Source organism: Vigna angularis, chromosome 4, assembly GCF_016808095.1.
Source record: "Vigna angularis cultivar LongXiaoDou No.4 chromosome 4, ASM1680809v1, whole genome shotgun sequence".
Lineage (NCBI taxonomy): Eukaryota > Viridiplantae > Streptophyta > Magnoliopsida > Fabales > Fabaceae > Vigna > Vigna angularis.
Genome location: NC_068973.1, coordinates 6568302 through 6582707, shown reverse-complemented (window position 1 = coordinate 6582707; position 14406 = coordinate 6568302). Strand labels below are relative to the sequence as shown.

General features: G+C 34.0%; 2 protein-coding genes across 2 annotated transcripts; both read left to right on the top strand.

Moving 5' to 3' along the window:
* The first annotated feature begins 4138 nt into the window (after nt 1-4138).
* LOC108331954 (reticulon-like protein B21) lies at nt 4139-8369 on the top strand. The gene is made up of 9 exons (XM_017566992.2): nt 4139-5702; nt 5780-5839; nt 5924-6026; nt 6144-6218; nt 6313-6457; nt 6580-6649; nt 6928-6993; nt 7733-7855; nt 7929-8369. The coding sequence occupies exons 1-9, from the start codon at nt 4529-4531 to the stop codon at nt 8102-8104; spliced, it is 1992 nt and encodes a 663-aa protein (XP_017422481.1). The 5' UTR covers nt 4139-4528; the 3' UTR covers nt 8105-8369.
* A 3889-nt stretch (nt 8370-12258) lies between these two features.
* Nucleotides 12259-13144, top strand: LOC128196351 (uncharacterized). The gene is made up of 2 exons (XM_052876960.1): nt 12259-12329; nt 12412-13144. Exon 2 carries the CDS (start codon nt 12551-12553, stop codon nt 13004-13006), a length of 456 nt encoding a protein of 151 aa, XP_052732920.1. The 5' UTR covers nt 12259-12329; nt 12412-12550; the 3' UTR covers nt 13007-13144.
* Nucleotides 13145-14406: the final 1262 nt, after the last annotated feature.

Below are 14406 nucleotides of genomic sequence, written 5' to 3'. Positions count from 1 at the left end.
TCTCTGATCCAACAAAATTCTGCTCCCCAAAATCTTGGCAAAATCCCCTTCTAACTACCTGGTCCCCCCTTTTTCCAAAAATCTTGGAAAAATTCTCCTTAACCACCTTGTCCCCTCCCCTCATGCACGCCTTCCATACGCGCCCTTTTCCACGTTTTCTATTATTATTTTTTTTTAATTTTATTTTATTTTATTTTATTTTTTTTTTATTTTCAGTTTTGATTTTATTTTTCAATTTTTTAATTATTTTGATTAATTAACTCTATTAAAACAAATTACGGATAAGAAAAAAAGAAATTGAATTACAAGCAAAAATCTGAATACATAGAAATAGAATAAAACAAGAAGGTGAAATAAAGAAAAATAATAAAAAAAGCCAATAAAAACACATTTTTTTACAACCCGGACAAAATTGAGTGTTGACAGCTTGTTAGATTGTCCAAGGGATTGGAGTGTAATAAGGAAAACCTAGGCTCTTTCACCTAAGGGATTAGGGCTAGAGTGTTTTAGTGGATTGACTTTAGTAAATTGATAGAGAGGAAACGAAATTGGTCATACACAAGAGTGCATTGGTGAAAAACTAGCTTTAACAATGTCATTTCATACCATTTCTAGTCTTTTCCATTTCCAAGTGTCTTCAATACCAAAGTCCAACCTTGTAATTATGTATGAATTTATATTTCTGCACTTGTTTGTAAATTGATGTTATGTTCTTGAGTCTATATGAGTTGTTAATCGCACAATTCTCTAGTATTACGAGTCTCATGGGAAAACGATACCCGGTCTTACCGGTTTATTACTTGAACGATTCGGTGCACTTGCCGAAATCGAGTCCAACAAGTTTTTGGACTAACAGGGAACATAAATTTTTATGCCTTACTGGGCGAGAATGAAGTCGTTAGATGAGTCTGTCAACCTTAATATACGAAAGTAAATATTTAATCATGTTTTTCCGAGGGTTTTGGATATTCATCATTTTTACACAAATAAATCACTTAGGGTGTTTGGGAGATACTCTCATACTATTTCTTTACTCAAAAGATTCAAATTCTCTTATTGACTTCCAGATAAATCTTTTTCTGTTTCAACTATCAAGAATATTTATCACAAAATTCTAAATCATTACGATCTTATCACTTATTCACAAACTCGCCTCAAATTTTATAGAAAGAACAATTATAATAATTAAATTAAAGTATCATTTAATACAATTAGTATTTAATCATCACTTCAATTTGTAATAACAAAAAGTCAAAATTAAAAAAAAAACAACTCAAAAGTGATGAATGATTGGTACAAAACTTACTCCAACTTATTTTATCCTGGTGCATTAATTCTCAAATATCTATTCTCCATTTTTAAGACAAAAGGTAGAATAAAAGAAAAAATAAGAACATATGAAAGAGAAAAAAAGAAATAAATAATATGAGGAGACAATTCCTAAAACTTTAAAAAATTTAACAAATGTCAATTTATAGCATATCTAAACTATTGAAATGGTCTGAAAATTAAAGCATAATGTGAGCTAGACTCTTAGGTCCATAAACCTAACTATAAAAGTTTAAACAAACACACAATTTCTTCTTTTACAAAGTTTTTTATAAAATTATAAAAGTAGTAGAGAACTAAAATCAGAAAATCATATTTCCATTTCGAAGTTCTGAAAATATAGAATCAAATATAGTTAAAAACAATAAAAAAACATAAAATATAAAAATAGAATATATATATATATATATATATATATATATATATATATATATTAAACTCAATTTATTACTAATGAAAAGGAAATTTGTTAAAATCTAAAAACAGAACAATTTCTATTATTTTTACTTAAAAGAATGAGTTGTTTCAATGCAATAAAGAGTCAAACTGAAAAATAAAACTTTACTCAAATGAACTATTTATTTACCTGAGCAATTTTGAAGACACAATAATAGGAACTATTAGTATTCTTTTTTATATAAATGTTAACCTAACAAATTTCATTGAAAATTAAGATATTTTTTAAATAATTTAAGTATTTTCTCAAATAATCATGGATTGTTGTTGTATATATAACTGAAATTATGATTGAATTCAGAAAGAGTAAATTTCACAAGAAATATTAGTAGAAATCTGATCTCTTTATTTTTATCTCTATTTTTATTTTAATTCCCTTTTGATCATGATTCAATCTCTTATTCCAAAATATGTTTTTATTTTAATCTTTATTCTAATTTGTATTTTGAAATGTTACCTTTAATTTTGTTTACTTTATAAATTATTTTCTTTATCCAATTAATTATATTCAGAACTTTTGCTATAAAAGTTTTTAATTGTTTATATTGTTCACATTTGTTCATTTTTTTTTATAAATGTTTTTAGTTTTTCCACATGTTTAATTTATTTAATTATTTAATTTTTCATTTTAATTTATGAATATTTGAATTCATTTTTGTTGGAATTAACTTGTTTTTAAAGATTTTTTTATACAGTTCCACCACCAATTTTAGACGCATATGGAATGGCAAAATATTTCTCAGCAACATCTTTATCAAATATGGAAGGATGTTATCAATACTTAAAACAAAGTCTTAAAGTGATTTAATTCAACTCAGAACACCTATCACATTAAAAACATTAATTACAAATTAAGTTAATTATATGCATATGATTAATTTGATATGAATGAACACGAATGGATAATAAAAGAAAAACATTGAGATAAAGAAATGTTGACAAAGGAATAATGTGACGAAGTGTTACCTGTTAGTATGTTACCAACATCATCCTCAACAGGATCGAAGGGATAAAATGCAATACCACCAAAATACAGTAACTACTGGTGTCGGTGAGTGTTGGTCGTATGCAACTTTAATTTGTCGTCACGTCCCAGGTAAAATGGATTCTTTGCATGATTTTGCCTCACATGACAGATTCCGTCTCAGCAGAAAAAGAAGAAAGGGAAAAATTTTGCTGTGTGGGGTAACTCTAAAACCTTTTGTTTTGTGCTTTGCTTCTTGGATTCTACCGCTTACCCTTTCACTAAACATTCCTACATGCAGTAACTAATTTTCTCACACGCAAGAACATAACATTTTCACCTCCTTCCTTTGTATTCTAGTATGTGATTCTTAATGCGACAATTGAATAACTCCAAACTTTTGAAGCCTTTGGACTTAGTTTCTGAGGGGACCATGATCACTGCATCACAATAAATTGTCATTTAAAAGTAACCGATCTCCATCTACTGTTGACTTGTTGGCAAAATTAAATCAATTTCACATTTCAAAGTAACAATTTAATTTTTCTTGAAACCAATTTGAAACACATGTCTACGATTGTATAATCTATGTTGTAGTAATGATCCATGTCAGGATAAAAATTAGACAGTAATTTTGAAAAATATCATCAGGAGCAATAGATGTTTATTATAATTGGGATACTACTGCTAGAAGCTTTAATACGCTTAGACCTTGTAGAAGGAAGTGGAAAAAAGAAATAGCAAAAAACTCAAATCAATGAAACCAGTTAGTTTATGTCAAATTGGTTTTGCCGTGGTCTTCTGGCATTCTCATTGCCTACAGTTTCTGTTATAAGTCATATAAAAATCCATCTGCACAGAAATGATCAATTGATATATGTAAATAGTATTGGTTAAATGTAACACCCCCTAAGCAAAAACATGATCTTGAAGATCATCATAACAGTGGACCCAATATCACATTATTGGTTACCCATTCATCCAATCAAAATTAAAGTTCAACTGAAAGAAAAAATTAATTCTTCTAATCAGTCTCTTAATTGGTAAAGAGAAGTATAATATGTTTTTAAATATCATAAATGTTGATACATTCTTTCAGTGCATCTTGTCTTAAACTTCAAACACACTATAGCAGCATTTGCTATGTGGTATCATATTATTTGAAGCAATGCAACATTAAAAAGGATCACTGACCAAAATTTGGGGTGCGTTTGTCTGGTCCTCTGTCACAGTACTTGTAGCTACCATGACAAATCGCATTTCCTAATGACTCTACCATCACACGTAAGCAGGAGATTGACAAAACCGCTAAGAAAATACACTAAATTCCATAAGTACACTGCAGAATTCACACGCACTTTGGACTCTGAGAAGAAGGACAACATACATACTACATGCAGCAAGCTTAGGTGTACAGTTTCATGTGATGTGAGAGTGAGACTATTAATGACTTTTAGAGTGCCTCGGTAAAAGTGATGAGAGATCAGAGGGAATCCAATCGATGCTAGAAAAAGAAGGGTTCTTCTCTTCCTCAACACCCTAATCATTCAACCCCACCAAATTTACCTTTGCTTTTCCTTACCCTGGTATGACACAGTTATCATACAGAAAGAAAGAGATAAAATAAAAAGAAAAAAGAAAAGTGACCAACTACTCTCTCTACTTTCTCCCTACTTTTGATCTCTCCCTCGCTCTCAATTGTTTTGCAAAAGGATCCCAATGTTGCACCCCACCAACCGCCATTGCTTGAGCTAGAAGCCTCTTATCCACTAACCACCTATGACCCATTGGAGTACTGATAGCCAGGTAGAAAAAGGAGATAAATTGGGGATGGAAGTTGGCAAAAGGAGGGTAGGGGCAAGAGGGAGTGTGGTTGCAGGGTCAGTGTGGGAGAGCAGAATGAAGAGTGATGAAGTGAGAGGTGGGATCAAGGTGTTTAACGCAGAGGAAAATCCTGAAGAAAATGGTGGCGGTGCCAGATTGAAAAAAAGCCCAATTGGGTGTGGAAAGAGAAAAACTTGGAAATCTGAGAGCTCTGAGGGGTCAGATAATAAGATCCCAATTCAGGTGGCAAGAGGGAAGACAGAGACCCTGAAGAGTTCTGAGGAGCTGAGCATTTCTTCCTCTGATGGAATAAAGAAGAGCCCAACACAAACCAGAAAGATTGCTTCTTTTGCAAATAAACTTGAGAGAAGCCCAATTTACAACAGAAGGAAGAGATCTGAGACACAGAAGGACGGTGAATCAGACGAGGGGCATGAGAGAAGTTCAGCACAATTGAGGAAGAGCAAGTCAGATCCAATAAAGAAGATTGCTTCTCCTGGTGTTAGTTCAATTCAATTGAGAAACACGAAATCCCAGTTGGATTTAGTTCCTGATGAACCAATGGAGGAAAAGATTGAGGTTGAGAATGAGAAGAATGACGCTGACGATAATAATTGCATGGATTTGGATGATGTGTGTCAAGAGAAGGTCATATCTAGCAGCTCAGCGAATGCTGTTCAATGTTCAACAGAATTATCGGTTCAGGTTGGTAGTGATTTAGATGAAGTTGCAGTTGATGAAGCAGACGAAGGAGATGAGGAAGGGGAAGAAATTGAGATTGAGATGGAGGAGAGAATTGATGTGAAGGAAATTAGTATGGCAGAAACTCTGGTTGTCAAGGAGCCAGAAAAAGATGAGGCTGTTGGAAAACAACAGGACAAAAAGGTTATTGTGAATGAACCAGAAAAGAAGGTGGTTCTGAATGAATCAGAACCAAAGAAGATTATGAAGGAACCAGAACCTAAGAAGATTCTAAATGAACCAGAACCTAAGAGGATCGTGAGTGCCCACATGCGATTTCATCACAAAAATGAAAGAAAGCCAGTTTCAGTTCCTCTTAGTCTGAAGCAATCTCCTACAATTAGAAGGAATTCAACAATTAACCGAAATTTCGTCCAAGCTAATTCAAGTAAGGATTTTTCAGTTTGTTCTTTCAATTTGTACCAATTGGCTTTGTGTTTATTATAATTGATTGTCATGGTCTAGTTCCAAAGGCGGAAGAATACCGCAGCTTCCCACAAACCCAAAGCAAATTGCAGAGTATAGGTGATTCATCGAAACTGTGAAATTTACTGTCAATTTTATTCACATAATGGTATTGATTCTTTATCCATATAATTTCCTCTTCAGTGGATTTAATCATGTGGAGAGACATTTCAAGATCAGCATTTGTTTTTGGATTTGGGACATTCATTATAGTCTCATCTTCTTATGCAAAGGATATCAATCTGAGGTTAGAAATCAGTTATGCAGAGTTTTTTCCTTTTTCTTTTTTGTATACTATCAGTATATAATTTTCTGTATCAGAACAGAGTCCTGAGATGAAGCTTTCCTTTCTTTGTTTCTGCAGTCTTATTTCAGTTACGTCTTATATAAGTCTTGTTTATCTGGCTGTCATCTTCCTATATAGATCCCTAATATTCAGGTGATAACCCAAACACTATGGTGAAAAATATATTACAATGACCATTTTGAAGAACATTATCTTTTCTGATTCTCTTTTGGATCAAACTCAACAGGGGTTTCATAGAAGTTGAGGACACAAATTATGTATTGGGAGAAGAAGATGCAATTTGGATGCTAAAATTAATCCTTCCTTACTTGAACGAGTTCCTGTCAAAACTCAAGGGCTTGTTTTCTGGAGATCCGGGCACCACCATAAAGGTAATTTAATAGATTCCTTTGCTCACTGGTTTTATGATTATCTTTTTATCAACATTACAAATTATAGTAACCCAGAAGATTAAACACCAAATTTTAATTTGGCATTTGTAAATCAATTGCAGTTGGCTGTTTTGCTCTTTGTTTTAGCGAGATGTGGCAGCTACATAACCATTTGGAAGATGTTCAAATTGGGTAAGTTTTTAAGGGTTCATACAAAATGCCTAACTCTATTCCATTACTTAATAGAACTCTCTCAACACTGAAAAAGGCTAAAATTTTCACATGTTGGTTCCGTTAGTATTCTGAAATCAACCATTACAAGCAATTTATATTTCTCACTCCTATGGAAGTAAAAATTGCATCTTTCTCCTCTACCCTTTCATCCTCATTATTATTATTATTATTAGTTATTGGACGTGCCCTTTCACCAAATTGATTACTGACATTTGTTTTGCCGTCATTTGCCTCAGGCTTCTTCGGAGTTTTTACTGTGCCAAAGATATGCACATCTTATTCTGCACAGTTAACTGCATATGGTAATTTCCTGAAATTGATGTTGCTTTTTCTAACATTATTTAATGCCTGAATTATGACCCTACAACTTTTAGCTGCTGTAAACAACATAGTACAGTTAGTGTAATTAGGAACTGCTAGTGCTACTAGTTGCTAAAGTGAGTTAACAATGTTTGAATTGTCTGCTAACTATGATTTTATTTTGTTTCATTATATAATGGGTGGGGTTTTAACTGCATCATAATGCGGATCTGATGGGGGCAGGGCAGAAACAAACAAACACAAGTAATAGTTTAATGCAGTGCAATTATACCATCTAAACGATATTAAATAAAGTTAGAAACTTTAAATCTAACTCTGCTTCAAGATAATAAATTTTATCACTTTAAAGATTTACTACTTGATGTGATGATGGAAGCATAATTTTATGCATCACATGGATGAAGCATCTCTGACTTTATTTTATTTTTGTGTCTGACAATTTGATTCAAGTTTCAAAAGAAGAGAACGCAGCCACTGTGGGATATTAACATAATGGTGTTAGTGGTCCCAATCCCAAAGAGTCTCTCTTCACGTGTTACAGTGTCCAAGAACCTTATTCTTTTGTTATTTTAATAAATGGTCCTCTTTTTCTTTTAAGGAAAATAATCTTTTCACCTCCAAAGAATAACTTGAGAACAGTAACGTGGTAATTAAAAAAAAAGGTGAAAGACGAAACAGTGAGTATGAATATATGGTTACAGTTTTTGTAATGACATGAAGGAAATTTTTGGATTCGGCGATTCCGAGATGCTTGGGATTCATGCACACACAAAAAAGCAGTGGCTCTTGGCATCTTTGGGCTTGTCTGGAATTTATCTTCAGTTGTTGCTCGAATTTGGGCAGGTACTTATGTTTCATCACATTACATCTTTTAGTTTTTGAGATATGAATTTCAATTCTTTTGTGTTATTTGCAGTGTTCGTGCTATTTGCGGCCTTTAGATATTATCAACAGCATTATTTAGTGAGAGATGAATTTGGGGAAGATGAAGCAGAATGTGATGAAACATGGGAAGAACCTGTTGGAGTTAGACACAAACAAGGACATGCAACCAACCTTAGTGATACAAATAAACTAAAGAAAGTGTTCTAAAATGTTAAACAGGTTTGTTCGGTTGTTAGCACAGTCCCATTTTCCCTTTAAAACTTTTTTTTTTCTTTTATGTTTTCGTTTAAAAGTTTCACTCAGAAGTTTCGTTATATATAAATATATGATGTAAATTTTTGTTATGTTAATATAAGCTTAATTTTGTAAACAAACCCATCAGGGTTCAATAGGGAAAAGGAATAATAGCGTGGACGTTTATGTTCTGTAATTAGCATTCAGTTATAATAATTTATCTTCCTTATGGTGCAAATTCTCTAATTCGGTCATGTGTATTTGTTAGTATTTTATAAATTAAATTACAAAATTTGAATGGTAATTTTAGGATGCAATTTTCGGTGTTAGGATTGAGTCATATGCATGTGTAACTTCATTTTAAAATAGGAAAAAGGTTGTTTCACACTACTTGACAACCCATTTAACACTTGTAGGAGTGTGAAATAGTCATAAAAAATAAAATTTTGTATTTGTAAATATATAATAAATAATGAAAATTGAACACTAAGGAAAATGAACCAATCATTTTCACTAATTATTTGAACTACAATATGTTTAGAATGCCAAAATAATAACACTGAAAGATGTTTTTATATGGCTTGCTAGTAATTAGCATGATAAACCTTGCTTCCTCCACTCAATGTGTTTTTCATTAATAGAAAAAAGAGTAAGTCTTAAAAGTTTTCTATACTTACGGAAGAAAGATTTTCCATATTAAACAAAAAAAAAATAAGCCTTAATAAGTGGGTTGAATTATTTTTATCATCAAAACCTTTAGAATGTAAATGACAACGTTCTTTCTATCTCTTGTAAGGTGCCTAATTCTTTCACAAATCTATAAACAGCATGATAATAAGTTTTACTATTTATATCGGTATGGGCCTTCTGGGTCATGTACCGCCATGGGCTTTTATTTTCGTTATGTTAAGCTTGCATAGCTTTTACTTACTGCACCTACACAATTTCTTTCCGCACCTTGACAAATTTGTAAAATAACTATTTTACCCTTATTAATGTGACCTTCAGAATATATATATTCTTCCGGCTATTTGAAACAGACTTTCTTAAGTTTCTAATTAGAATCAGATTTTTGGAATAGGTAAGATAAAAATACATTCTGAAAAAAGTTTTTTAGTATAATATTTCCCGAATAAAATTTTTCAGAAACGCATATAATGTCTTTCCAAAAAAAGTTTCCAGAACAACTCTACATAAAATTTATTTTGAAAAGAGCTTTCTGAAACACTTAAAATATATTTCAGAAAGAGTTTTTTAGGATGATTTTCTTTTTTTTTTCACTTTCTCTTCTTTTTCTACAGTGTTTTTCTCTTTTTCTTCCTTCTGTACAGTAGTAAAAGACTTTTTTAGTCTTTTCCTATTATTCTAGGGTACAATTCGTGATTATGGGATCCAGAAAGCAATAACTATATATATATATATATATATATATATATATATATATATATATATATATATATATATATATATATATATATATATATATATATATATTATGTATGGCAAAAATAAAATAAGTAAAAACTATTATATCTTTTACGTATTTTTCTCTGCGATATTAATGAAACTCATAAATGTAATTATATTAATTTAGTAAGATGTATAGTTTAGATAGAGAGAATAATATGTATTTATGTTTTGAGAGTTTTAAGAAATGCAGACAGTGTGGCATATTGACAAAGAGCTTATTAGTTGTGATATACACATCAGTAACCTAAGACTTTTCATGGTTTTGTATATTTATGAAAATAGTTTTGTTGATGCGAAATGAGTAATTAATTGTCGATTGCTGAAAATACCTACCTGGAGGGTTTAAGCTGTGTGAAAAAAGACTGGTTGTCTGGTACGTGTGACAAAACAATTCTTAAGTAAGCATCCATCGGTTTCGACCTCGTGGTAGGTCACGTGGCATGAAAATGATGTTATAGTGTGATGTTTGATTCCTTAATAAACGAAAGGTTTAATTGCTTCCTTAGTCCTAAGTTTGGTTGAATTGTGTCAAATTCATCTTCACTTTTAAAAAAGTTTCATTTTCGTCCTCACGTGGTATAAAAGTGTCAATTGAATCCAAACATTGAAAATATTTGTGTCAATGTAGTCATCTCCGTTAAATACACACTAACTGCGTTAAGTGGTTGATTATGTGGCACTAGCTTAGTAAAACGTGGCAAATGAGTCACTAATGACGTGTCAATGGCAAATGAGTCACGTTTAGGGTATTTGTATGTGTGAACGAAAGCAGAACGCGTTTCTGAGTTGAGGAACGGTCAAAAATCGCAATTGGGGCTTTTGAAAGCAGAACGCGTCTGCTGATTTGGAAGCGTTTGGTGATTTGGAATTGCGAAGTGGGTTCCATTCGAAGGTCCATTCGAAGGTACGTGTATGTTTGCTTTGGTTTGGTGTTTGCTTCGTGTGTGTGTTTGCTTTGGTCCATGCGAAGTGGGTTCCATTCGTTGGGTTTATGGTTGCTTTGGTGTGTGTGTTTGCTTCGTGTGTGTGTTTGCTTTTGTTGTGGTCCCCCATAAACTATTATCTCTGTTTGTTGTTGTCCCCCATTATGGGTGTTGTGTGTGGTCCCCCATTGTAAGTGTTGTGTGTGGTCCCCCATAAACTATTATCTCTGTTCTTCGGTTTAGTGTTGGTTGAAGAAGTGTTGATTGGGGTTGGGTGAGAAAGCTTGGTTGTGAGGTTGTGTCGTTTTTTCGTTGGCTCAGGAAGTGGCAATGTCATTGAATCATCAGTGTTGTTCGTCTTGCTCATGGGGGAGCTGTCGTGCCGTTTCATCCAGAGGATTGGTTCAAACTAACATATGTCATTGTGGGGAAATTGAAGGTTTTTAAAAATGATAAAACAAGAGTTTCTGTTAAATGTTGTGGGGCAAAAGGGAAGTGCCCATGGTACGCATATTGTGCATATAAGGCTGCCCAAAATACATGGCAGTTAAGGAAGATTATAAACAAGCATACCTGCAGTAGAGAATTTAATTTGCGTTTAGTGACATCAAAATGGTTAAGTGGGAGGTTAGAGAAGACTATAAAAGAAAATCCAAATATTAATTTGAGTAACCTCCAAGACAAAGTTTGTAAGAAATGGAATATTAATGTGTCTCGGTCAACAACCTTTAGGGCAAAGAAAATGGCACACAAGAAAATTGAAGGTGATTTTGAAGAACAATATAAAAGGGTATACGACTATGCCAATGAGCTGCTTAGGTCAAATCCTGGATCAACTGTCAAAGTTAGTGTAGAACCTAATGAGGGGAACCAAGTATTCAAGAGACTTTATGTTTGTTTGAAGGCATGTAAGGTGAGTTTCATATCATGTAGGCCCATTGTAGGTTTGGATGGGTGTTTCTTGAAAGGGAAATATGGGGGTGAATTGTTAACAGCAGTTGGAAGAGATGGTAATGACCAAATGTTACCTTTGGCATATGCTGTTGTGGAGGTGGAGAATAAGGAAACCTGGACTTGGTTTTTGGAATTCTTGATTGATGATCTTGGTGGTGTTGAAAATTGTTCAACGTATACATTTATCTCAGATCAACAAAAAGTAAGTGATATTTCATTGTTTTTTATTATGAGACCTTAGTCTTCCATGTTCATGTTCAATAAATTTACTTTTATCATTTGATAGGGACTTCTGCCAGCAATACAAGAACTTCTACCTCGTGTTGATCAAAGGTTTTGTGTCCGCCACATATATGCAAATTTTAGGAAAAAATATGCTGGAAAAAATCTGAAACGTCTCTTATGGAAGGCAGCATCATCAACCCATCCTCAAGCATGGGAGGCAGTCATGAGAGAAATAAAAGATGTCAATGTAGAGGCCTTTAAGCACTTGATAGCTATTCCACCAAGGTATGTTTTCAAGAGTGTTAGCCATGTCAATTATTTAGAACTGTTTGGTTGTGTTATAAATGTGTGTGTTTTTCTTTATATAGATTTTGGTCAAGGTCAAGGTTTACACCTACAGCTGCTTGTGACACCCTAGTAAACAATATCTCTGAAGCTTTTAATAGTGTGATCTTGGATGCAAGGGCTAAGCCCATCATAACAATGATGGAAGACATTCGTATGTATCTAATGAAGAGATGGACAAGAAATAGAGACAAGATAAGGTCATATGAAGGTTCCTTTTGCCCCAAAATTTATAAACGATTTCAAAAGGAATTAAACAACACAAAATATTGGATACCTAGGTATGATTTCATAATATGAAGTTTTATTTGTTTTAATTTCTTTACTTTACTTACTCACTTCAATCCAAATTTCATTTTCCAGCTGGTCAGGATTGAAATTATTTGAAGTGAGACACACTTCCAACATTGGTGACAAGTTTGTTGTTGACATAGATAAAGTGGACTGTAGTTGCAGGAAATGGAGTATAACAGGAATCCCATGCTGTCATGCCCTCACTGCCATGACATTTTTAAACATCAATGGAGAAGACTACATCTCACATTGGTTTACAAAGTCAACCTATGAACAAACATACTTTCCAATGATATATCCAGTCCACGGTGCTCATATGTGGGAAATGACTTCAATGCCTGATGTGTTGCCTCCACCTAAGAGAATTTTGCCTGGTAGACCGAAAAAGAAAAGAAGATTAGAGCCTTGGGAGCTTAAGAAAGATGACACTCAACTAAGACAAGGTGGAACACGTAAGAGATGTGGCATATGTAGAGAGCTTGGACATAAAAGAAATAATTGTCCACAAGCTGCCCAAGCTGCTCCAACAACTCCAAATGCAACTCAATCCAGTCAAATTACTCAATGCGAGGTTGAAGAACCCCAACAAAGTCAGCCATCAACAACAGCACCTCAGACAACTTCAACACCAGCTGACCCAACTGCCACAGCACCTTCAAACTGATTTAGAAAGTCATTAGCTATTATTAATATGTATTTTGGTACTTTGTTTCGGCTAGCACCTTTTTTTGGATACAAACTTCAATATGTATTGTGTGCTGATGTATTATTTGATGAAGCAAAGTATTGTCTGTTCAATGAATATGATGTCCAGTTTGGAGCACAGTTTCTGATGTTATATTCAATATGCCGTTTGAAGCACAGTTTCTGATGAATCTTATATTATGTATTAGTTATTTTCAATATTGTTTCTACTGCATCAAATTTGAATTCAGCTGCATTTAGCTATCTGCACTCAGGACGGTCGTCCCTCAGGACGCTCGTCCCTCAGGACGCTCGTCCCTCAGGACGCTCGTCGCGACTTAGAAGGAAATTGGACGCTCGTCGTGACTTAGAAGGAAATTGGACGCTCGTCGCGACTTAGAAGGAAATTGGACGCTCATCGCTCAGGACGCTCGTCGCGACTTAGAAGGAAATTGGACGCTCGTCGCGACTTAGAAGGAAATTGGACGCTCGTCGCTCAGGACGCTCGTCGCCAGGACGCTCATCGCCCAACACGCTCGTGACATAGGAAGGGCACGCTCGGTTCATCGCAAGCGGACGCTCGTCGCTCCCTACACGCACAAGAGGACGCTCGTCCAGAGAATATGAAATGGACGCTCGTCAAGACGCTCATCCAGAATACATCAAGTGGACGCTCGTCGCCCAGGACGCTCGTCGCCAGGACACTCGTCACATAGCTAGCGCACGCTCGGTTCATAACAAGCGGACGCTCGTCGCCCCCTGCGCGCACAAGGGGACGCTCGTCCAAAGAATATGAAGTCAACGCTCATTCCAAGTTCATTACTCGCATTGGAAAAAAATTTACTGTTGAAATGGTGATTAAGCCTCTGTTTTTAATGATTTCTACTGTCCAATTCTCTTAAGTAAGATTCGGTTCGGTATGTAATAAAGCAATGCAATAGCTTTGGACAATCATAATGAATTTATCACAAGTTTACTGCAACTGATAACTGTCTACAGTAGCCATTAAATTGTTGCTGTCATCAAATTGTTCCTGTCTCAACCATATCACTACAACTTAACTATTGATACAACATCCACCTTCTTCAACAATATCACTGCCAATTAGCTATTGAAAGCAGAAATTGAGATTTTTCATTCATTTTCAACAACTGTCTAATACAACACATTGTCTAATACAAAATAGTCATGGAATTTTAAACAAGATACAAACAAGGATGACATTAATAAACCCCATAAAACATAACATCCATGTTAATTGCTTCTCCCATTTCTGAGAAACCATAGCAGATTTCTCCAGACTAATAATTTTCCTCCTTTGCCTAGCAATAATAGTATCCCTTTCATCCAAATTAGCTTCATTGCACCATTTAAAATAAT

Coding starts and splice junctions, on each gene's coding strand:
- LOC108331954 (XM_017566992.2), top strand. CDS start 4,529: ATGACCCATTGGAGTACTGATAGCCAGGTAGAAAAAGGAGATAAATTG. Junction 5,703..5,779: donor TTTCGTCCAAGCTAATTCAA/GTAAGGATTTTT, acceptor GTCATGGTCTAG/TTCCAAAGGCGGAAGAATAC. Junction 6,650..6,927: donor TTGGAAGATGTTCAAATTGG/GTAAGTTTTTAA, acceptor CATTTGCCTCAG/GCTTCTTCGGAGTTTTTACT.
- LOC128196351 (XM_052876960.1), top strand. CDS start 12,551: ATGACATTTTTAAACATCAATGGAGAAGACTACATCTCACATTGGTTT.